General features: G+C 42.9%; 1 protein-coding gene across 2 annotated transcripts in view; it reads left to right on the forward strand.

Moving 5' to 3' along the window:
* The window catches only part of GPC6 (glypican 6), an 802,940-nt gene that overhangs the window by 735,554 nt on the left and 41,100 nt on the right, over positions 1-26,286 (forward strand). For both annotated transcript variants that reach the window (XM_079972771.1, XM_079972772.1), the window contains exons 5-6: positions 16,258-16,388; positions 22,954-23,097. In XM_079972771.1, coding sequence (XP_079828897.1) covers positions 16,258-16,388; positions 22,954-23,097 — 275 coding nt within the window. The remainder of the gene's footprint in view (positions 1-16,257; positions 16,389-22,953; positions 23,098-26,286) is intronic.

Raw genomic sequence — 26,286 nt, forward strand, 5'->3', positions numbered from 1 at the left:
ATTTGACAGTTGCTGTTATTGCTGCTGCTGCTGCTGTTAGAATGAATGCTCAGCGTACAGCCAACATCATGATCTTCCCACACATTTTGTGCAAACAAATTGGGATGGAGGCTCAATTAGCATGCCATTGATATTTTATGCTATCACAACTGGATACTCCCAATGAGTAATTACAACTCATTACTATAATTTTGAGTGTGTGAGCATAATTCCTTTTTGTGTATTTGCACAGACCACTCACAAAAAGATACTCCATTTCCTTCTGTATCTTCCATCAGGGTGTGTGAAACTGAAGGTGCAATTCTATTTTCTTTCTCTTTTTTTAAAATAATATTTATTGAGGTTTTAAAGGTTACAGATAAAACAGAAAAACACCAAATTAAACAAAAAACAAAACAATGTATCACATTAAAAAAGAATAGCATACAAATAAAAAAAAGAAAAAAAAGATTAAGGAAAAAGGAAAAACAAAAGCAAGAAACACATCAAACCTTCACATAATATATCTTTCATTTGCTTGTTTCCTTGCCCTCCTCCCACCTCCCTTTTTTGTATTCTAATTCAGTTAAATATTTCAGCAAATCCTTTCCCTCTTTATTTTGTCCTTATAATCTATCTTAATGTACTATAATTTTACATTCTCTTCTTTCACCAATTAACAATCCGTTTTTGCTTTTTTTTTTTTACTCTTATTTCTCCTTAAAATTAATATATCTATTTGAACTTAAACTCTTAAAACATTTCCACTAGGGTCATAAAAATTTCATTCCACGATTTTTCTCTCCCTCATTAAATTTTTACAAAATTTCCAAATATAAACTTTAAATTCCCAATCTTCTTCCACCGTCTCCTCTCCCTGGTCTCGGCCTCTGTCGTCCCTTCTGTCAACTCCAAACAGTCCATCAACCTGGAGATCTTATATCTGAGGCTCTTAACTCTTCTTCACGTCCCTTCTGCCGATCTTCTTCATAATCTTTAGTGCTAAAACTCTGGTTTCTCACAGTCCTTATCTTACAGCTGGATGCCTCCACTCCACTCTTGTAACAGTTTCAAAAACTCAGTCCTTTCCAACACAGTTCCAAAGGTGAAAAATAGTATCAATTTTCAGTTACTTTTTCTTCTTTTAAAACGCAGAAGCGGACAATGGAAACAGTATCTTTCTCTTGTAGCTAGCTGTCAAATATGTACTGTTCACCGTCAATGGACTTTTTCCTTTTTTTTTCTTTTTGCAGCCCGTTCCCAGGTTCAGAGACATGGTAATTTAGTTTTCCACTCTCTCCTGCAGGCACGCTTGGTCAAAATTTTCCCCCTCTACCCCTGCTTCCAAGGGGGGTTTAATAGTTTCAATCAATGGAAGTTTGATCCTTTACATGAAGCTTTCCAAAACCTTAGCTTACGAATACTTTGCTTCAGTCTATTTACAAAAAGGGGAGGCGGACTTCCTGTTTTGAGCCTTCCCCATTCGATGCCGAATTAAGGTATTTAGAAATCCAATTTTCCGTTCTACTCACGGGTTGTTGTTTAAAATCCAATTGTCCACAGGAAAAAGTCAGCGCTCTCCGACAGCAGCAATGCGGCTTCACTCCGTGAAAGAAGCGGTCGATTCAAAGCACCGCGCCACTCACCCCACGTCGCTCCGGATTCCCGATACCGGGTCTCCCCGTGAGTAGGGGGGCGCAAAAGGTGCCAGCCGAATCCCAAGTTCACAGGCTCTTCCGCCTGTGATTTCCAAGGGTCTCCGCCTTCACCGTGGCGGTTCAGACCCTGCTTTCCACGGAGCAAGTTCCTCCCGATCGGAGGAGCTCCGCCATTGCCGGAGGCGCTAACCCGGAAGTCCGGTGCAATTCTATTTTCAATTTCATTTTCCCAGCCCTGAAGATAAACTTCAACAGGAAATCTATATACCTGTTTAAATTTTGGCTGGTTTAATCTGCACAGGCGTTTCTTCAATATTGTTAGTTGCGTGTTTCAGTTAAAGGCCCCAGATGTTTCTATGTAAATATATTTAAGTCTCTTTCACAATGCATCATGGATCTTGTAGTCATAAGGCTACATAAATCATTGTTATTATTACACCTGCATCTTCATTTTCACTTCTATAAATGACTGCAGCTGAGAAGAAAGGAATTTAAACCACTCACTGATAGTAGGAATGGGGGAATTTGATTCAGTTCACATATATGAGCATAAATCTAATTAATTTGTGCTTTCCCAAACATCGTATGAACCTGAACACAACCATCCTTCAAAATTTGCACTTCTCCAAATTTTGCAATGCAGTTCTCCAGCTGCAAAATGTCTACAAAAATGCACTGTATTAGAGTAAATGTGTATAAAAATGCATATATTGGTGAAAAATAACGTACAGAAAATGAACCATGTAAGAGAAAATTATTTGCATTTTTTTTACAAAATTGCATATAAATATGTGCATATTATGTTGTTGCTTCTATAAACCTTTAGTGGGGTGGTTAGGTCTTAGTCCTTATTAATAAGTTGGAGGATGAACATTTTATATAAATTTTTACTGTCAATGCTTTGAATTCTTTTTGGATTTAAATTGCATTCCATTGCATTTTATTCTGAGACTTTGTGTGTGGAAAAAGAGAGGGATGAATTAAATAAATAAATAAATGAGAAATTTGCCCTAAGATGCTTTTGAACATTGTGAGAACCTTTCATAAAATGCAAATTGATTACAAAAGCTAGAGTTATGGTTGGAAAAGGAAGAAACTGGGGGAAATGGAGATTGACAGATTTGCCCATCCCTAACTGATAGTTGGACATTAAAGGTGAAATACTGCAAGAATGCAAATATAATGAGAATACACAGAGCTCATGTACCTGACTCATAGGTAGATTAATTGAAAGCACAGCCAATCACAAAGTGGCTGCAAGGTTTTCAGATCAGAGAAGAGCCTGCTAGATGAAACTAAAGGACTTTGTAAATTGTTTTTGGCAAAGTGCAAAGCCAGTGCAAGTTGCAACACAGATCCTTGCAATTCATTTAGAAAGGACCTAAGCCATTCTGAGCTGCACTTTATTTTGCGTTACAAACCTCTGCTCTCGACAGACTTAATTGTGAATGACTGTGTAGGGAAGTTGAACCAAACTGCTCACAACTAAGATAAAGTTGGGAGATCAGAGCTGAAAGTGCAGGGAAAGAGATGAGCAGTCCCTGATCTTATGTCTGAATGGGGAAGTTTCAAGATTCACTCCAAAGTATTATTTGGTGAATTGTTTTGCCAGGTCTCCATCGCAGGTTGCATACAGCGTAAGGCAGCCATGGGGAGTCTTTGGCCCTTCCATTGTCAACTGCAACTCCTATCGACTCTGGTTATTGGCCATGTTTGCTGGGGCTGATGGGTGATGTAGTTCAGCCACATCTGGAGACCCAAAGGTTCCCAACACGTGGTTCAAGGACTAGAAAACAAGAACAAAAGCAAATATCAAAAGTGTTGGCAGAGTAGCTAAACCCCCCATTTACGCACTTTCAGTATGTGTGTGACAGCGTATAGACACATTGTGCTGAACCCGGAAGTGACCCCAACATTCACAAAAATGGGCAGAAAGGGGCAGGGCATGCTGAGAGTAGCCAAATGGCATCTAGGAAGCCAAATCATGTGCAATACAGTGGTACGTCAGGTTACAGACGCTTCAGGTTACAGACTCCGCTATCCCAGAAATAATACCTCAGGTTAAGAACTTTGCTTCAGGATGAGAACAGAAATTGTGTGCTGGTGGTGCAGTGGCAATGGGAGGCCCCATTAGCTAAAGTGGTACCTCAGGTTAAGAACAGTTTCAGGTTAAGAACGGACCTCCAGAACGAATTAAGTTCTTAACCCGAGGTACCACTATACTGACTCATTTCTTGAAATTAAACACATTAAAATATTCAAAAAACTTTTTCTTTCAGAAGGTATAGCTAAACAAGAATATATGCAAAGTATTTACATTCACATGCTTATCCAAGCAAGGGCTTAGTTCTTCTTAGGTGAAGATTACAGCTTCTTCCTTAAACATCCAAACAAACGGTGTCTTTCTCTCTTTCCAGTACTTGCACTCAGCTTTCTGTAAGTTACCCAGTTTGGCCATGCAGTTCCTTCTGAGAGGTTTCCACTTTCTCCCTCCAGCAGACTTCCCTTACCTGCTTCTTTGGGAGAACATCAACTTCTGTACTTCTTTCCGTCACATACATTCACACAGAAACGTTAGCACGCCTCTCCTCTATTGAGTTTAGTGAGAGTTGTCTAACCCTTTCTCTTCTTCAGTGTTCATGGAGATGCAGCCATTACAGTCAAGTCACTCACACGCAAAACAAAACAGAGAATGTAATAGGATACCTCCCATGTGATTGGTTAACCAATCACACAAGACTTACTTGGGAACATTCCAGAATTAAACACACAGTAATGCATTGGTGGGACGTGGGTGGCGTGGTGGGACGTGGGTGGCGCTGTGGGTTAAACCACAGAGCCTAGGACTTGCCAATCAGAAGGTCGGCGGTTCGAATCCCTGCAACGGGGTGAGTTCCTGTTGCTCGGTCCCAGCTCCTGCCCACCTAGCAGTTTGAAAGCACGTCAAAGTGCAAGTAGATAAATAGGTACCACTCCGGCGGGAAGATAAACGGCGTTTCCGTGCGCTGCTCTGGTTCACCAGAAGCGGCTTAGTCATGCTGGCCACATGACCCGGAAGCTGTATGCCGGCTCCCTCGGCCAATAAAGTGAGATGAATGCTGCAACCCCAGAGTCGGTCACGATTGGACCTAATGGTCAGGGGTCCCTTTACCTTTACCTTTAATGCATTTAAGCATTCCCAATTTCAGTCAATTAAATCACTGTACTTAACAAAAAGCCCTGCTGCATCAGAGCAAAGACTTCTCTAGTTTAGCGTCATGTTCCCACAGTGATCAGCCACTGACATTCAAAGACATATTCCTTCTGATCCCAGAGGTGTCATGGAGACACTGCGGCTAGTAGCCACTGATGGCCTTCCACTCCATGAATTCATCAAATCCCCTTTTAAAACCATTCAATATGGTGGGCATCACCAAATCTTGTGGGGGCAAATTCCATAGTTTATCTATGGGGAGTAGTTCCTTTTATCTGTCCCAAATCCTCCATCATTCAGCTGCATTAAAAGGTAAAAGTAAAGGGACCCCTGACCATTAGGTCCAGTCGTGACCGACTCTGGGGTCGCTTTATTGGCCAAGGGAGCCAACGTACAGCTTCCGGGTCATGTGGCCAGCAACTATGCAAGTCCAGCCTCGCTGACAGCTGTGCCTTTGAAAAGTCATGGAGAACAGCAGTTTCAGCCAATGTAGCTTACTATGTCAAGGCATCACAGAGGAAAGAAAACAAACCAGAGCAGCGCATGGAAACGCCGTTTACCTTCCCGCCAGAGCAGTACCTATTTATCTACTTGCATTTTGACGTGCTTTTGAACTGCTAGGTTGGCAGGAGCAGGGACCAAGCAACAGGAGCTCACCCCGTCGCGGGGATTCGAACCACCGACCTTCTGATTGGCAAGCCCTAGGCTCTGTGGTTTAACCCACAGCACCACCCATGGTATGTAGGTGTGAGGGACTGGGCAGATGAGGAACTTTGGAGACCACCTCCCCACCCTGACCCTTCCAGGGAAGAGGAAGAGGAAGACAGGATAGATTTACAACAGAGGTTTGAGGGAGGGAGCAGCTCAGAGGCAGATGAGGGGGAAAGCTGGGAAATCATGGGAGAGCTGGAGCAACACCCAGCTGACACGTTGTCATTAGAAAGTATTCCAGACTCTCCATCTCCCAGAACCCGGCGAGCCTTAAAAGTAGGAGAGCAAAGAGCTCAAAGACAGAGGGCAGGTTAAGAGGGAGGGGGAGGGAAACTAAGCCAAGGAACTTGAAATCTTTATCCACACGTACAGAGCCTATTTTGCATATCATCGTCTACACCAACCTAGTGCCCTCCAGTTGTTGTTGGATTACAACTGTCATCCATCATGGCTTGCATGGCCACTGGTAATGGGCAATGGGACTTGTAATCCAGCAACATTCGGATTGCACTACAGTGGTACCTCGGGTTACAAACGCTTCGGGTTACAAACATTTCGGGTTACAAACTCCACTAACCTGGAAGTAGTACCTAGGGTTGAGAACTTTGCCCCAGGATGAGAACGGAAATTGCATGCCATCGGCACGGCGGCAGCAGGAGGCCCCATTAGAACGGTTTTGGGTTAAGAACAGACCTCCGGAATGAATTAAGCTCATAACTAGAGATACCACTGTATACTAATAGAGAACACAATTTTCTAAACCATGGATACTTACTAAAACAAAAGAGCCGTCCCAGTCCCCCGCCCCCCTTTCTCTCTCTTTCTAAAATAGAAGCTCTAAGGAGGGGGGAGAAAGCAGTCCAATTCCATTCTCTGTGTCCACTGAATGCTGACTAATTGTTGAGGGAGTAAAATATGGAAAGCTGTTCAAGGGGAGGAGAAACGGAATAGACTTTCCTGACAGAGAGCTTAGTTGACTGGAACCAGGAACCGAAGCGCTCCACCCTGCAAGTCCCATTCATTTCAAGTCCCACTTGTTTAAGTGAATGGAAAACCTGCTACTTGCATGAATGTTTTATATGCCCATTTAAATATTTGCATTTGTACACATACTGGAACGGCTGGACCAAGGCTATAATCCGCTCCCACACCTCAAGGTAAGTGTTGATAGGCAGGTGAACTGTCAAGTACGCTTTCAGATGAACCTCTGGGAAAGGTGGGGGAGAAAAACAATAAAAGGAAAAGCTGAACAATACAAAAGAGTTTATTTGCTTCCTCTCTCAAACTACAATGAAGAAAGATTTTCCATCAATCCCGTTATGCTTGTCTCTCGCCCTCTGCGTAGAACAGTTCAAGAAATCATTCTCCTACCACATAGGACATAAAGAGTGAAAAATATTGGCAGGCGTTTGTCATCTTGTACTAGCTGATAGCAAGGAAATGAGTTTCTGTGGATGAGCAGTGGGCTTTCTGCAGTGGATTGGACATTGGCACAGCACATTTCTTTACATGTTTGAGAAAATGACATTCTGCTTGTAGGAATAAATATGTTAAAAAAAAAAAGCCAAACAAAACCCACTCAATGCTTAATACATTACAACATTAGCAATTCTATACAATTTAATTCAGCCCACTCTGACAAGGTCTCAGTGTGCTGAAAGCACAGAAAATAGACTGGCAGATCAAATATTTTCAAGTACAGAAAGTATGCTTGAGAAAGTGGTTTCATCTCTCTTCCCACATCTCTTAAAACTGAAAGCATCATCTATCTATCTATCTATCTATCTATCTATCATCTATCTATCTATCTATCTATCCATCCATCCATCCAGAAAAAAACAAACATAGGGTTTTGATTATGCAATTTGATCCAATCCTACTGTCAGGCAGCAGTGGAACCAACCCCCACGGCAGGTTGCCGGGAACGGACAAGACAAGGAAAAGTCCTTACCATCTGTTTTTATTCAATATTCACAGAGAGAGGCTTGGGAATGTGGCCTCTCGGAATAATGGTGTTGCTGCGAGTGAATCTCCACCCCCTCCATCTCTCCCACTTTCTCATGAGTCATCACTGCAGGTGCTGAAAACTGCCCTCTGTCTTTGAGCTCTTTGCTCTCCTACTTTCAACGCTCGCCAGGTTCTGGGAGAGGAAGGGTCTGGAATGCTTCCTAAAGACACTGAGTCCATCAGCTGTCCCCACTCTGCTGGTGCTTCTTCTTCTTCTTCTTCTTCTTCTTCTTCTTCTTCTTCTTCTTCTTCTTCCTCCTCCTCCTCCTCCTCCTCCTCTTCCTCTTCCTCTTCCTCTTCCTCCTCTTCCTCTTCTCCCATTATTTCCCAGCTTTCCCCCTCATCTGCCTCTGAGCTGTGACCTCCATCAAACCCTGTTGTAATTCTGAACTGTCTCCATCTTCTCTGGAAGGGTCAGGCTGGGGAGGTGGCCCTCACCATTCCTCTGCCCAGTCCCTCACAGCAGCCCTATACAGGGAAGTTTTTTAAATGTTTAATGTTTTATTATGTGTTGATATATGTTGGAAGCCACCCAGAGTGGCGGGGCAACCCTGTCAGATGGGTGGGGTATAAATAATAATGAAAGTATTATTATTATTATTATTATTATTATTATTATTATTATTCAATAGGATGCCCCTATTTTAATCAGAGAAATGTTGGAGGAGATGCCTTACCAACAGTGGAAGGTGGGGTAGGTTGACAAAGCCTGTTCTCCTTCATGGAGAGCACATGTTGCAGTGGGGTCTGACAGGCCACCCCTCTGTTGCTGGGCAGGATCGTATAGATCAGTGTTTCCCAACCTTTGGTCTCCAGCTGTTTTTGGACTACAACTCCCATCATCCCTAGCTAGCAAGACCAGTGGTCAGGGATGATGGGAATTGTAGTCCAAAAACAGCTGGAGGCCAAAGGTTGGGAAACACTGATATAGATGGCCATAGCAGTGATTGGGCTGTTTGAGTTAGTGGGGAAATTTTGATGTTGCCAATTTGTGGGATGGACCAAGGGTTTTATACACTGAGCACGCAACATTGAGCATTCTCTGCGTGCACCGGATCACCCACCCTTCCTAATTTAGGGCTTTTGCGTCTGACCTTGCTATGCCTGTCATGGGGTCGTCTGCTTTGGGGGCAGGGGCCTGGTAGGAATTCTGTCCATTTGGCGGATTGGCTGGTGCCATTTGGTTTTTGCCTACTGTGTAGCAAATCGTCACAACTTGTAAGGCTGCAGTTAGGCATTGGTTAAAAAATTGGTTGGTGGAGGGGATGTGTTTGGCTGTGCCTGCCCCTCCAATGCTGCTGCTGCAAGGGAATTCCGTTAAAGGAATCCAGGGGCTCGCCATGATTTCGTCCGAATCCCTGGCGTGGGGCTTGGGCCGCACAAGCCCCTGGGAGCATGTGGGGAGAGGTGAGGGTCTGGTGCCCGACTCCATTTTCTCCCCAATATTGTTTTCCCTTACTGGCTTTCGCTGGAATCCAGAAGTCAGTTCCGTCCCTGGGCGGGGACAGATAGTCATAACCAATGCCTAAGCAACCACTCACATTTATGCATTTTAATAAAGTTGTGGCCAAAATTATACCAGAAACATTAAACAAAAATTCTGTGTGAATTGTGATTTATTTGGGGGGTGGCTTGGGGACCTCAACATGCAAACAGTGTTCCTGCCAGGTCATTTGCACAGCACCCTCCTCCCCACCAACTTGGTCCTCCCATTTCCCCCCACCCCGGTAAACCAGTCCGTGGCCTGGAGGTCGATTTAGTGCTCTTGCTTCTCGCCACCGTCTGCTTCTGCACCCTTTTCTGAGCTCATGTCAAAAGTGCACCACAGTAGCTTTGCAGAAGGTCGTGACACTAGGCCATGATTCCTGCAAGGATCGAGAGATGTGTGTAAAGCACAGATGTAGCACAATTTGGTTTTTAAAAAGAAAATGGGGGGACTCGAAACGAATGAGGATGAAGTGAGTGGTAACCTGACTGTAGGCATTCAAGGCTTAGTACATCATTTTTGTTCTTTGGCGTTTGGGTTGTTAGGCTGCTCTGGCAACACTTGCTTCGTGAAGGAAAGATCACTCACCCTGACCCTTCAGGTCTGAAATCATGTGGCATTCGCATGCCTGAAAGGCAGCCATGCCGCAGCCATTTGCTCTAAATAATAGCTTTGATTTGAAATATAAACTGAGCGCCTTAAAAAAAAAAAAAAAAAAGACATCTTGGCATGGCTCCTAATGGGGAATCTCGCTTGCGGAGGGGGAAAACTCTACTCAACTGTGCACTTCATTAAGTGTAAAAGGGCAGGTTTGTCTTCTTGAAGTCCATTTGTATATTTAAAGAAAAGCACACATTGGAAGTTCTTAACGCTTTCATTTTAACGTAGTTATTTTGATTGTTGGGTTCAGTTAAAACCAGCATCTGAAGTTTATTTGCTGTAGCCTTTAATTTTCATTTGAATGTTGTTATGATTTCGGTGCGATATAAGTCTATCATTGCTTGAACTGTAATTAATAAAATTTGTTGCCTACTCATTGTATCCGAATGTGATGCCCTCAGCCCTTGGGTCTCTCCCAGGTCATGCCCCACTGTGACCCTCTTCTGCATCCTTCTTGAATCCTTTTACCTGACCAGAATGTGTCCTGTGGGGATGCTTTTTGAATGCCTGGATGGAGAAAAGTGTCTGTAGGAACCTCTGGCTTTTGTGGGGCTGGAATGTAGCCTACTATACAAAGTCACATCCATTGCTCCACCCACTTTTCTCTTTGGCCCTGCCCACAAGAAGGCTGTGGTCCCAGAAGGTCGCTCATAAGGATAATGTGTCCTCAGACTAAAAAAAAAAAAAAAGGCTCCCCATCCCCACTATATAGGGATGCAGCCTAAAGTGTCATTCATTTCAGGCCCCATCTGCTCTGTAAATTTAAAGCAGTATTGTACCATTTTTAAAAGTCATGGTCTCCTGCAAAGAATCCTGAGAAGTGAAATTTGTTAAGGGTGCAGACAGTTGTTAGGAGATCCCTATTCCCCCCACAGAGCCACGATTCTCAGAAGGGTATAACATAGAGTTACCAGACGTACCCAGTTCCCGGGGACAGTCCCTGGATTTGCAAATCTGTCTCTGGACAAATTCCGTCCCCGTAATGTCCCCAGATTTGCAAATCTGTCCCCGGGAAATGTGGCAGCGGCAGCCTCAGCAGCCCGGAGCCAGCCTGGTAGCAAAGTTGGCTCTGGCTGGCTTCAGGCGCTGCTCGCTGCCGTGGCACCCACCATTTTTCCTCGCCAGAAGTCCCCATATGATGTGTTGTGCTGTGGTTCTGAGAGATGGAGGGTCTGGAGTACTTTCTAATTACAATGTGTCAGCTGGGTGTTGCTCCGACTCTCCCATGATTTCCAAGCTTTTCTCTTCATCTGCCTCTGAGCTACCACCTCCCTCAAACCCTGTTGTAAATCTATCCTGTCTTCCTCTTCCTCCTCCCTGGAAGGGTTCGGATGGGGTGGTGGTCTCCACCATTCCTCCTCTGCCCAGTCCCTGACATTGGGCGACACCTGGGGTGGTGGTCTCCACCATTCTTCCTCATCTCCCCAATCCCTGACACTGGGTCATGAGAAACCCCACACAAGTACTTTGACATTATGTGAGAAACGGTGTGGTGTAATAGTTGAGTGCAATCCAGGTTCAACTCTCTGCTCAGCCATGAAGCTCCCCATTTCATCTTGGGCCAGTCATACCCTTGGAGCATGTCCTATCTTGAGGGCTGCCGTAAGGATAAAATAGCTCCATGGAGGAAGGGCGGGGAATAAATTGCATAGAATAAAATACAAATAAATAATTTGGCCCTGAATATTCCTGTTTCCAGTCCACAAATAAGAAAGGCTAGTTCAAAACTATATAAATTCCGAGTGACATATATCACTTGGGGGGATGCGAAATGATGTGCTAGATGCAAAAGCTCTCATTTCCACAGTCTTTTCTTTCCCAAATCCAATAGACTAGAAGTTGGCTTACGTCCCAGCATACTCATAGATGCCCAATAATTCAGCATTAGTTTTATACTTTCCCATTAAAACTTCTCTAATCCGTTGCATGTATAATAAGTCAGTGTTGTGAAACTTCATCCATTTTCTTTCAAGAGGAGGAGTGCCATTGCACGATTTACCAGTCGGCACTGGGCAGAGGAGGGGAGGGAAAATAGAAAAAATGGGTTGATTTCTTTTTTGTATAAAGGTGATATAAATGCACTGTTTCTATCTACACATTGGCTAGGTACAGCTGAACTGCTTTATGTTTTGGGGCACCCCCTCTCATCATCAACAAACGAATCCCACAAAAAAAAACCATACCCAATAAAACAATAAAAGGAGGTGGAAGACCTCAAGCTCATTGTGACCTCTGGCCTGGACCACAACCTAATTCTTCTTCTTCTTTGGCGATCCCTCGTAGCTGAGTAAGATTGTCTCCCATGAACACAATCTTAACCGTGAGTGACTGTGGAGGCCAATTCTGGATCCACACGTCCTTCCACAGTGGGGGCATAGGTTTCCGGGTGGGAGTTGATCATGGTGAGGGTTTGCCAAACGTGCCTTCTTCTTAGTACATTTCCCCCTTTCGTCCTGAGTTCAAGCAGCTTCAAACCTAATAACATACCCATCTCTCCAGTCAGCCAAGTTGAATCAACCAGCAGTGTTATTGGCATCCATCTGTCTTAAGAAACAATGGAGTGGGCTTTTGGGGTGATGTCAAGCTGCTGCATTAGCAGCACCAAAGTGAATTCCCCAGGTGAAAGCCAGGGCAGTGGAGGTCCTGGGCTGCTCATACAAGGTCCTGGGCCTCTCGGCCTTGCTGGTGTGGTCCAAAAGAGAGCAGAGCAATATGTTTAGCACCAGCTAGGCTGCAGGAATTGCCAGAAGGAGGTGTACAAGGAACCGTCCAACCCTCTTAGGAACTCCACTCTGGGTTTCCTTCTCCTGAAAATGTCCTGCAAGGCAGCGGAGGTTTAGAATCAGAGTTTTCCTTTTCCAAGATGGGCTACCTTCTCAGGTTGATGAGTCACATCTGCCCCTCACATGCAGAAACCTTTTTGACTGTTGGACCTACTCTTGGTCTTGTCTGGTCAATCTTCTGAAGCCTGTCTACACCTGCAGGGAAAGTCCCTAACTCATCATGAGTTTGAGACCCATTGGTTTAGCTGACCAATCGAAGCTGTTCCTGGGGTGTGGCTGTTGTCACCCATCCTTTCATGCCTTTCTCTGCCCCCACCTCTGAAAGAAACCGCTCAAAGCTGCTCTGTGAATGGTGTGTAGCAAGTTCACCACCATGCTATGATGGAAATGACAATATTTTGAGTCAAACCATGAGGTCTTTTGCAGCATTTCTGTAAATTCTTGTTTGCTTGCAGAGCAGATATTGCAGTCTGTCTAGTGCAGAGCTTAAAGGGAATTCTACAGTGGGGAGTGGAGGGGAGGATATTCTTTTTAAACAATTGAGAAAGGAAACGCTGTCTGATCATGGGCTGAGGTTAGAAGGCCTTGGAGCACATACTTCTCAGGGATGGATTAGCTGGTAGCGTCTAACTTGGTCAAAGGTGCACTGTAAACACAGTAGAATATGCATCACTATGCTCTTATGATTGTACATTATGTAATTCTCTGAGCACGGCGCCATGTAATTAGACAAATGAGTTTGTGTAACCCCAGCAGAACCATAAAATATATCTTGCAGCCGACAGCTGCATTTTGTACAAAGCACAGAGCATAAAACATGACTTGTACCTGTACGTCATGGCAGGAATCCAATATTTATCCCCTGTTTGTATTGCAAGGAAATGGGGTCCTTGGGGTCAGAATGAACAGCTGCTTTAATTATAAGATCCCAGTATATCACATAAAAGTTTTCTTCGTCTTGTGCAAAGCTCCAGAATATACCCCAAGGGTTCATTTCGATCAGCTTCCATTCTTATGATTGATATGTCTATGTACGAATCGTCTAGCAAATTATCTGTTTCGGGTGTCAAGATAAAAGGCCCGTTTTCAACTCTGCTGCATGAGGCAATAGGATGTGGCATCTATTATTAATGCAGTTTTTAAACTCTCTGCTGCCTTTTTTTTCTCTTAGAGAAGTATGACAAGAGACGGCTTTTGTGAAGAAAGTTTTCAACCTGCTTCTTGTTACTTCAAGCTGAAGCTTTGATATATATATCAATAGGCTTTCCTTACTGCCATGGGCTCCAGTTTTGCCCAGCAATCCCTTCTGTGCCTCTCCTGGTCCACCCTGTTACGTGTCAAGCCACTACCACCCTGTGCCGCACAGACTGTATGCTATATGTTCGAGAGAAACACAGCATGGGTCAAACATATTTGCACACATAATAATAATAATTTTATTATTTATACCCTGGTCATCTGGACGGGTTGCCCCCGCCACTCTGGGTGGCTTCCAACACATATAAAAACATAACAAACAAACAAAATTTGAAACTTCCTGATGTCTTCTAAAAGTCAGATAGTTGTTTATTTCCTTGACATCTGAAGGGAGGGTGCCACCACCGAGAAGGCCCTCTGCCTGGTTCCCTGTAGCTTCACTTCTCGTAGTGAAGAAGACCCTCAAAGCTGGACCTCAGTGTCTGGGCTGAACGATGGGGGTGGGGACACTCTTCCAGGTATCCTGGGCCAAGGCCATTTAGAGCTTTAAAGGGCAGCACCAACCCTTTAAATTGTGCTCAGAAATGTACAGGGAGCCAGAATAGATCCTTTAGAATCCTTTAAGTCATCATTCCCTGCCCCAGAGGGATGTACCAGTCACCCCTCACAAATACATGCCAAGAAACCACAAACAACAGGCTGACACACATGGACCCATGTGGATATGCATTTATGGAGTAGACTGTGTCACCACCTAACAGTGAAGCTTAGAGTTCCGTTAAGCAACAATATTGAGTTTTTCAGAATACCTTTCTGTCTTGTGGGCCACACCACAAAGCATTTACGCACACCTGGCTCATATATTGACAGATCCTCAACTATAATGACCATGCATTTCATCTGGGCTTTCAATTGCTTGGGAAGAGGGATTCTGCTCCCTATTGCTTCTAGTGCTGCCTTCTCAATCATTTCCAAGATGGCTGACAGAGGAAGGTGGGGTGGCTGCATTCTTTTCTGTGGCTGGCAAATACGCAAAATCTGCATGACACCGATGAAGAAACAGCAGGTCTCTTCGCTTTCTCATCCCTATCTGAAGTTGACAGGGGTTGAAACTGGAACCTTCTTCATGCCAAACATCTGTTCTGTCATGGCGCTATGGCTCTTCCCTAACAGCTGGGGTCACTGTGCCAGGCTAGCATTGGACATGGACTTGAGAGGCCAAAGAGCAAAACCCTGATCAGCCATGAAGATCCCTGGGTGGCTTTGAACCAGACACTCTGTTTTAGTCAACTTCCCAGGGTTGTCATGAAGATAAAATGCAATGATACATGTTCCACACTGAGCTCTTTGGAGAGTGGGAAGATGTCAGGGATTGGCTGGATGATCAGGAGTGGTGGGAGGGTTCAGCTGGAGAACCTTACTAGGGAAGCCCCAGAAGAGGAAGGCTCAGAGACAAGGAAGTGGTGGTGGGACACTGAACAAGGTCAGAGGATGAAGGGGGGCAGAATGGTTGGATGCTGAACAAGCAACAGCTGAGAGAGGGGGGGGGAGAAGAGGCAGAAAGCACTCAAGATGCAGGGCAGGCAGGAGGAGGTGGGAGCTGAGGCTGCAGCAGACTCTCAGGAGTCTGCCGGTCCTCCTCTATTCAGCTCCTCTCCTCCCTTGTCTCCAAGGGCATGAAAGGCTTTGCGTGTAGCAGAGCAAAGAGCTCAGAGAGCCCTTCCCAATGGAGTTGCCGATGGCTGGGAAAACAGCTGGATGGGGAGGAGACTTGGGGGGAAATAGGAGGCACAGATTGTCCATTCTGCCAACTGCTTTACTGGGGCCAGACTTGCCTGTAGGTTTCTCTGTTTGTATTGTGTTTTCTTGAAAAAAGAATTAGCTTCATTGCTCATCACTGAGTCTCCGTGCTGACCTGCAGCTGAACCAGCCCTGACGGATGTAAATGTAAAATAAAGGACTGCTACCCAAGCCAGTTCTGTTGAATTGGTACATGTAGTTGAAAACACACTTGTGCGATGATGATGATGATGATGATGATGATGATGATGATAATAATTTATTTATACCTTGCCCATCTGGCTGGGTTTCCCCAGCCACTCTGGGGGCTTCCAACAGAACACTAAAAAATACAATACAATGTCTTGTATTAACATAAGCATAACAAAGCTTTCTAGGTACACCTTTTATAATATATGTGAGTGAGTGAATGAATGAGTGTATGAGAGAGAGAGAGAGAGAGAGAGACTGACAGACAACTCTACTTTTTGGTACACCTGTTGGCTGAGTTTGCAGTACTCCTGTGTGTGTGTGTGTGTGTGTGTGTGTGTGTGTGTGTCCCTCCCTCTCCTCCTCTTTCTTTCTCCTGCTGGTGTCCAATTCAGGTGCTCTCTACTTTTTCTCCAGCTGAGTACCGACATATTTTATGTGCTTATATAGGAAAGGCACACCTGGTTTCCATTGTCTCTCTGCGAGACAATGGCAAGTTTCTGAAGTTGAATCATCTGTCAGGACCCTTTGTGTTCCATCATGTGAGGCTCCATAGTTACTTATTATCTGACGGCTGGCTTTGTCTTTCAACAGATGCTATGCTTTTGGTAGCAGACAGATTAGAGGGACCATTCAACATTGAATCTGTTATGGATCCTATTGATGTCAAGATTTCCGAAGCCATCATGAACATGCAAGAAAACAGTGTACACGTGACAGCAAAGGTATCAAACACATGGTTGCTACTAAATGCCTCAGCGAGATAGCAAACTCTACCATTGCTTCTTTAGAAATTTGGTTGTTTCTTTCCTTAAATATCCAGATGACCAACCACAAAACCAGGAAATCACCACTGGCAGAAAAAAAAGAGGGGAGAACCTCCAGATGCTTGCCATATGATTTATTCTATGAAATGAGGTAGTAAAGTATAGAGTAAAACAAGGCTATGAGAATCTATTACATTAGTTGCTTTGCTATCCCATTTCTTATGTGTGTTATTGGTATATTTATAGTGTGTTCCTCCTACTCCCCGAGGAAGAATTTGTTCTGAAATGTGTCAGGCTTGAAGTAAGTGTTATTTTAAGCATCTGGAGCATTTTTCTCTATTTTTCCTGAAAGGTCTGGCCTGAAATCTGCTTTCTGAGCTTCTGAAGTCCTATGCAGGGGCTGGAATGAAGGCATGAAGAGGCTTGAACTCTCAGTAGGTCTTCAGCAGGCAATCAAGGGATCTCAAGCAGGGATCCTGCCTGTGCAATAAATCAAAGGAGGGAATGGCATGAAAAGACCATCCACACCAACAGAGGAAATTTCATTACAGTGGTACCTTGGTTCTCAAACTTAATCCGTTCCGGAAGTCCGTTCCAAAACCAAAGTGTTCCAAAACCAAGGCGCGCCTTCCCATAGAAAGTAAGGCAAAATGAATTAATCCATTCCAGACTTTTCAAAGCAACCCCTAAAACAGCAATTTAACGTGAATTTTACTATCTAACGAGACCACTGATCCATAAAGTGAAAGCAATAAACAATGTACTGCAGTCACACAATCAATCAGTCAGTAGCTAAACTGGGTTCCACACTGTCACAAAAACAAAAAGCTGCAAAAACGCAAAAGAAATGGCAAAAACAGACAGACCTCAGCGTAAGTCTCAAAAGAGAAGTGTGGCACTCAAATCAGAAGCATAACACTCAAAACGGAGCACATTCTGCTTTCAAGAAAGGTTAGCAAACTGGAACACTTACTTCCGGGTTTGCAGTGTTTGGGTTCCAAGTTGTTTGAGTACCAAGAGGTTTTGTTGCACCCTGCTTGTGGTTAATGCTTAGCTGGAATGAAATATTCAACGCAGCAATAGAGAAATTAAAATAGTAATTTATTTGTCAGACAAATAAATATGAGGCACAGTGGTATATGGTTACCAAGCTCTGGCCTGGCCTCTTGCCATTCTGGCCAGCACTTATATTTCCTTAATCCAGCCCCCTTGCTCCTCCTGTGGCTGCCTCTGTCCAATCAGCCTGGTTAAAATTCCTATTGGCTGTTTGCTAGAACCAATCACAAAAGATACACCCATTTCCTCTTGCCTTTTATGGAAATCAAAAAGCTATATATTCTTCTATCTATAAATGACAAATAAGTAGTAATATATCTTACATGTGTCTCAACAAGAAATCTTAATTACCAGCTCACCTCTTGCCCTCCTTGCCCTATTGCCTTCCAAAACAGATAATTAATCTTGAATTTTTATCTTATGCATATGTCAAGGATTGAGTTCACATCAACATTGAGAGATCTCCTTCATTTGAAGGTTTCTAAACAAAAGGCCTGACAACCATATATCAGGAGTGCTCGATTGGCGTCTTCTGTCTGGAAAGGGGGGCTGGTGGCTGACTTAATTTCAGGATAGTTACAACTCTTACAACTATATGAAATAAGAATCTAGCATTTCTTAAATCCTTTGCATAATTATATTTAAACTAATATATTTAATACATAAATAACCTTTTAAAAGGAAAAGAAATCTTAAAAGGATCTTAGTTTAAGAAAGAAACAGCTTTAGAAAAGTCTTCCCAAAAATGTTCTCTTTCTGCCAGCTAGATGCTTTTTCACTGCTCTTGACCTTCTTAACCTTAGGAAGAAGATATGGCTCATTTTACTATTTATCCACCCTTAATTTGTAGGGTCAGTGTAACCTTGGCTGTCAGCCTGTAATTCCCTTTTTACGACTTTGAGAATTGTTTTCTGCTATAAATCAGGGGGGCCCCTTGTCTAGGAGTAAAACATCTTGTCAAGGTTTTTAGGCAACTGGTCTTCTGCCTGGCATGAAACAGAACATTTTTAAGCTCATTCTTAAAATACAAGCCCTGATTAAACATATAAGCTTTAATAAAAATGCAAGCTTATGATTAGATGCCTCAGTTTGAGAACCAAGGTACCACTGTACACCAATAATCAAGAGTGGGTCAGGTTGTACTTCCAGATTCCCACAAAAGCTTCTGGACCATGCCTGTTCACTGGGCTAGAAAATACAGAGGTTACAGTCTTGTTACATGTTGCTAGCTGTGGATTGCTCTTTCTTGTCCCCCACTAGACCTTTGCCTTGTTCCTCCCATAATATAACAAGGAAATGTTGCAACAGGTCCCCAACTTTATTAAAACCAATTACCATATTTGTAACACTCCATCCGGACAGCTGAAGGGCATGCCCGTGGGAGTTAGCCCATCTTACCATTGGTACTTTTCTCCCAATATAATTTTAATTATATTTCTTTTTTTTACAAATTGACTTCAAATTAAAAACTTGATTCAGTTTGCATTTACACTGATTCACACTTTGCGAAGCATTACATGAACCAAAATGCACCCGTTCTTCAAAATTTGCACTTTTCTGAATTTTGCAATTCAGTTCGGCCAACTAATGCATACAAAAATGCAGATAGCAATGTAAAGTGTGCATAGAAACACATGCATTCATGAAAATAACATACAAAAATGAATTGCATTGGACAAACTGTGTATTAGGCAACTTTGCATGTGTCTTAGGAGAGATTTGCACTAAAATGATTTTTAAAAATGGAGGGTGTTCCCACATTTCACCCCACCGGTTTCTTAATATTTTGTAGGTTGGGAGAACCAGCTTTCATTTACCAGTGCTGATTCACTTTCTAATGGCTGGCACTATTTTTCCGTCCTATACTGCTTACCAAGGTTTTTAACTATATCCCAGTAGCTTGGTAATTTAGATGTGATTTTGTGATGCAAAATCAGCCAGACACACTTTTTAGAAGTAAATAAAAATAACAATATAGTCTTTATTTATTTGTAAACTATAAAGCTATAAGGACTTGATGACTATCAGGGTCCCTTACAACTTTACATTTCTGCAGCTCTACTAGGGTTTTCTTTAAAAGTCAAATAAGAATCTCTCTATTTAATAAATTGTTCCAGCTAAAGAGCAGCTACTAATACTATAGTTGACATGGTACCAGAATCAATACAGCCAACCTGTACTGCTTTGCAAACACACCTTATAAACATATTTTGCAAGGGAGGTGAGCTGAAGGGATGGGGGACAACAACATGAAGAGCAGGCTTAGAACTACATTTAACTGTATTTACAAAATTTGCAATCTCTCTTCTCCCTAGTTTTCTTACAAGTTCTTTAAGGCTTAATTATAGATGATGTAATAAGGTTACTGTAGCTTTAAGTGACAGTTGCAGAGGCTTACATGATGGCTGATAAAACCTAGTTCCTAACATTGTTTAATTTATATGCCATTTACCCATATAATTTATATGCCATTTACCCAGTGCTGTTTTCGGGGGGGGGGATAAGCAGGGGTACGCATACCCCTAAACATGTTGTGAATCTTCGTACTTTTGTCCATTTACTGTATTTATTTTTCCCAATTTGAACTATAAAATGGAGATTTTCTTGAGTCAAAATGAGAGCACCCCTAAACATTTTTTTAAGAAAAAAAGCACTGCCCATATTTACCCATATTCCTTCTTTCCTAGTCAATCTCACCACAAGGTCCTGTAGACTTGTTTTCTTTGAGCCAGGCTTGCATGAAGTTCTCACTCTGGTCAGTTCCAGAAGCTCCTTGTTGAATTCTCCTCACTGCTTGGCATCCTTATATGGCCTCACTGCCAATCTTCATCTTCAGGGCAGGCTGTAGCTTCAACTTTCTTCAGCCTATGTTGTGTCTTGCCCACCTTCCATCTACTTTTGCCCCAGATTTCTCTCTCAGCTTCTTAATCTCAGCCACTCTCAGTCTCACCCTCTGTCTTGTTCAGCAACTTTGGTCACTCAACAGTATGTACTATGTCCCAGCCAGCCTATCCTTCAACCAGATTTGGGTGACATTGATTTCTCCCCACTCATCAGACCACCTCAACTCTCCAATGAGTGACCAGGCATTTGAGCCCAAATGACCAATCGAAAGTTTATCAAAAAGGACTGAGTTTCCCCAGACCAGCCTGAGGCCATGGCAGCCAACTGTCAGCTGTCAACAAATATTTAATATTTTAATCTAGCCCTTACAGGGCCTCCCACCATGTACAGTGGTACCTCGGGTTAAGTACTTAATTCGTTCCAGAGGTCCGTTCTTAACCTGAAATTGTTCTTAACCTGAAGCACCACTTTAGCTAATGGGGCCTCCTGCTGCCACCGTACCACTGGAGCAAGATTTCTGTTCTCATCCTGAAGCAAAGTTCTTAACCTGAAGCACTATTTCTGGGTTAGCAGAGTCTGTAACCTGAAGCGTATGTAACCTGAAGCATATGTAACCTGAGGTACCACTGTACACACCCTTTTTCTAACTCAACCCAACTGTTTGCTTAAACAAATTTTAAAAGGTATTTTCTCCAAAAGGCCTTTTAAAAAGATGTGGGGAACTGAACTTATGTTCGGGGGGAAATGAGAAATTGAGAGCAACCAAAATTGACAGATTCGCCCATCCCTAAAGATGGAGGAGGGTTTGTTGAAACAGTTGGTGGTTTCCTTAAGAGGTGATAGCATGTGTTCCCCTCCTGGGCTTTTCTTCAGCAGCATTCACCTGAAGGTGCACAGATCTCCCCCAATCCCCAACACCATATATCAGGATGTGTCCATTCCGCTCTCCTGTCTACTTAGAAGAGCCCTAGGGCTGCAGACAATGCAGCTTTGTTTTATCAATGCAGAAATTTCCAGGTTTCAGGTTTCCACGTTGGCAAAACCTTTTTTGACAAGCTTGTTGCTAGCTAGAACTCAGACGGAGGTCATTCACGTCAGCCTGAATCAAAGGCCCTTAACATCTAGTATGACATATGAATATGACAAATGGTTATTTATCTAGATCTGCATACCTCCAGCCTGACCTGAATGGGGCTTATCCAGGTCCAATCTAGATTTCCTATATGCTGACTATCTTTCAAAATATAACATGTGGAAAGTGATTAAACGAAGCATCCGCTGCGCTCTATTTAAAAACCATTCAGGAGCATGACATTATATTCTTCAGCAACCAAATACGCTATTTTATTCTGGCAGAACTCTGTCTTTATTCTGACACATCACTAAGTAGAATCAATGAGATCAATTTCCTCCTTTTCATTTTTAACCCCATTGCCTCCCCCACTTATTACACGAGCCATATTGAGGCTGCTGTCACACAATCACCTTTGCAATATGTCCACTCCTTCTGCATTGTTTTCACCTTCAGTTTATGTAGATTGTGTTGCTCATAATTCTTTGGTGCACACCTGAATGCGAGAGACTGGTCCTTACAGCTTCTTATCCAAAGACAAGCCTGCTCCCCTTGATCTAGCAGTGGCTTACTGCACAACTCTATAGCTTTTCTCCGTTTGGTGGGTCTCAGAAAACACACCAGGAAGATGCAAATGCCTCTTCACCAAACACAAATAAGCCTTAAACAGATGGGAGCTGGAGCGATAGTGGCTAAGTTTTAAAAAGAATTCCATTTAGTTCCAAAAACAAGTTACACTCCTTTAAGAAAATAACACCTGAAACAGAACACTTGCCAGTGCAGTCCATTCACACATTTGGCTGCCAGTTACGTGTAGAAAAATCAAGTGAATGGCCTAAACAAGTCAGTGAATGTCCTGAGCAATTGGAGCCATAATTTCATAGGTTTTGATTTTTACCTCAAATGTTATCCTTTCATTGAGGTTGCTTTTTGTTCATTGAAAAAAATAGGTAGCCAATGAGTAAAAGCAATGTTTTCAAGTCTGTTTGATAATTATGTTGGAATGTACTTAGACATTCTAAGACTTAAAATTTAAGACTTAAATGTACACACTTGAAGAAACTACCTAGTCTTTGGGCAGTTCCACAAAAGAAAGAAAGAACCCAGAGAAGGTCTTGAAAGGGATAACTATATGATCCTTGAGATGGTCTATGCTCTGGTAATTTTTGTTCATGCTTTTGAGTAGCAGGTTGGGCAAAAAATAGTAAAAAAACAAAGGTATTGATTAGTCTCACTGAAAGCCAAAATAGAGCCATTCAAGTATTTTGAACTCAGACCTTCATATTGCATGTGTGAGGTATCTGTTTTGATACAGGTGACACAGCTTGAAATCCAGTTCATGTAACTTGGTGCTTAGAAAATAAAATTAACAAGTATAACACATCGAGTCAGTAACAAAAAATCTGCTTATTCAGTTGTTGATGACGCTGTTGATCGATCACTTTCACCAGGTTATCAAATTTATCCATGTGAAATTGAGACCCAGGAAAAAGATGCTGCTAGATTCAATTCTGAGTGAACCTTTGGAGTAATTTAGCATGGTTCTTGCAGGTCTTTCAAGGATGTGGACAGCCTAAACCAGCTCCAGCTTTAAGATCCTCCCGCTCTGTTCCGGATACCTTTAATACCCGCTTTCGACCCTATAATCCTGAGGAAAGACCAACAACAGCTGCTGGTACAAGTTTGGACAGGCTGGTAAGTAATAATTGTGGTAAAGTGATCTCAATTGTTATGAAAAGCAAGGGATTTCATTTTGAAAGTTGACCTTCTCCACACTCTTAGATGCTCATACCTGTTGCATGACACCACCAGATAAAAATGTCTAACAGTACAATGAACAGCTATTTCACTCTGAAAAGAAAGAATGGCAAAAAAGTTGAATTATTCGGGCAGTGAAAAACTAACAATACTGGAAGTAACAATGATCTTTCCTGCAGACCACTAGAACAATGTAAGTATATGTCATGTGTGACCCTTCAAAGCATTTCCCTTGGGAAAGCTTTTCTATCCTTTTCCTTCAGAATGACTTATTCTTGAGTGAGGCGCCACACAATGGTAGGAAAAGTTTGTGTTAGGTGGGGAAGTTTTGTAGGCCAGAGACTTAAATATTGCTTATTCTTGAAGTAAGTGGTTCAGTGAATCTACCTAAAATGTTAGAAAAACAACCTACCTCAGATATTCATTTAAATCTTAAATGAAGGACATAAAAAGCTAGCTTTTCAATGTGTGGACCTATAAAACAATTCTGACCTGTGTGTCTTCATCCATTATAGCAGTTTTCTAATTTTACAAATTGCAAATCATTAAAAAATATAGGGAGGAAAGAATTTTGGTCAGCTAGAACTTAACAGATAATTAGTCTTTTCTCATTCACCTCTTAATCTTGGTTATGTATGTGGCTTCACCATATGGCTATACATGGCCAAAGCAGCTGGCTAGTAACAACAAAACCTTGCTCATATGATGTGAACAATTATCACCCAACAAAACAAATGTTTTCTTAAAAACTAGGGATGTTGCAGAATTATGCTGAAGAATTGCCTGCTTGCTTACTCAACACTCTTCCTAGAACCGGATGAATTTACTGAGCTCTAGCCTTACAGAATGTGAGAGTGGCCTTTTGAAGCTCACAAGTGCACTATAGCCATTTGACATCCTTCCCCATGTTGTCCTTTGTACTTCTGACTATGGGGTGGAAAGGAGAAGCACATGGGGGTATGGGTGCTCAGCCTTACTTTCAGTGAGACAGTAGGGCATGTAGGGTGAGAAGAACCATCCTTCCAACACCAGTGCCATTGTTGCTTACCTGGATGGCAATGGACGGGCCAAGATGGCAGCAAGGTCAGGACCACTGGCTTAGTAGCAGTGGTACCCCCAGCATATGAACTTCTCCTGCAATGAGATGTAAATCCCCATTCACATTCCAGTACAACATGTCACATATAAATATTAGCACTGGATTGACTTTGCCCTTCCTGTCGTCTCCCTGCACGTGCTTCGTGGCATAGGAGCCAACTCCTAGTGGTTGAGGTCCCTTCAGCCGCCCCCTAATAAAATATTTGAGGAGACTGGAGGGCCCCAAAGTTGACATGCATTGACATTCAAATGAGGGGGTGCCGCATCTAGTGATTGATTATGCAGGGCGGGGCTTATGTAGGTCCCCACAATATTTTATTCAAGTTGGCACTCCTGATTGGTGTTTGCTGATTCTGAATGTGGTGTTATCAAAGACGAGGGGAGTTCCCCATTGTCACTGCCCCAGAAATATCAGGCCAGAAACCTTTGGGGAATGTCATGAAACATTTTTGGATAGGTAGAAAGACCCACTTTTGCCCCAGATTTCTAAGAGTAGGATACTACAAAGTCAAGACCAAATCTGAAGCTTGCCACCTTTCATGACACCTTTCATGGCATTCCTAATAAAAACACAGTCACATTTCGGATACTTACAGGTAATTATATAAGATATGCATGTGTAGTTTCCATTACATTTAGAAAGCTCCCTGCTGCTTACATGGACTTCTCAGGAGTTCCCAGTTGTCTATCATCCAGATAAGGAGCTCTCAGCTGTCTTACATCTAGGCCCTGATAGGTCCATGCCTGCTTAGTTTCAAAAATGCTTATAGCATAAGGTGCTCTCAGCTCCTTCACTGTCAGTTCTGATTATGTAACTGAGTAGGGATGCTACATATCTCTATTCCCTGCATTGTTTTCAGTGAAATGTGCCTCTTTGTACCCACATTCTGACCCAACTCTTTGAGAACAGATTGCTGGATGTAATAGGAACAACTACTATAAATGACAATCACTTTTTTAAATTCACTTTTTATGCTATCCTTTTCTGATACTTAACAGAATTAAACCACTCTGTTCTGTCCAACAGAATGACAGATGTTGACACCCAAGACACAATATTAAGATACTAAAAATATTGCCTGCTATTTGGTCCACTTCATCCACATTCATCCCATTTCAGAGCAGCAGGAAGAAGATAGACTGGGATCTCCTGACTGTAAACCAGCAAGAGTTTCTGACTCCCAATACAATTGCCCCCCAAAATCCCCAGAACATTCTTTCCTCCTTTCCCCCTTTGAAATTAAGACAGCTTGTGGGGAAATCAGAGTAGATTTGCATGTGAGCTAAATTTTTGGTATTGAAAACAAATCTGTGGACTGACCAAGTATTTACCTTGCCCTACAATTCTATGTCAGCTTTCCTGTTTTGTGCATGGGTCCAGTTAGTAGACCTCAGACTTCTTTTGGGGCAGAGAGTAGATCTGCCAAGCCTACAATTTGACTCCATCCTTCCCTTTCTTTGGGTCTCTCTTGGGTTTTCCCTGCAATAGGCTGCTGCTACTCAACCAACCACATCTTCCCTGGGCCCTGTTAAACTTTTACTACCCTATTAAAATATTGCTGGGCTCCATTGACCTAGCTTGCCTCCCTGCGATATCACCTTTCAAGCTTCTCTTCATGTGCTACAGAAATGCAATACATCATAGGAACTATTTTCCATAGAATTCTGCAATAAGAAAAGTCCTCATGTCTCCAAATGAAGAATCACGTGTGGTCACCTAGTGGAAAGACCGCTCCAGGCATCCAGTGTTAAAGGATTGTGCTTCTCCCTTGTATGGGAGAGAGTCCTTCTCACTGCCTAGCTATTTTTTCTGAAACATGTTGCCTGTGGTAGGTACTGTCAGAAAGGGATGCGGGTGGCACTGTGGTCTAAACCACTGAGCCTCTTGGGCTTGTGGATTGAAGGTTGGCATGAGAGGTTAGCTCCCATTGGCCTGTCTCAGCTCCTGCCAACCTAGCAGTTCGAAAGCATGCCAGTGCAAGTAGGTACTGCTGCGGTGTGAAGGTAAACGGCATTTCCATGCACTCT

Source organism: Podarcis cretensis, assembly GCF_951804945.1.
Source record: "Podarcis cretensis genome assembly, chromosome: 4".
NCBI classification, from domain to species: domain Eukaryota; kingdom Metazoa; phylum Chordata; class Lepidosauria; order Squamata; family Lacertidae; genus Podarcis; species Podarcis cretensis.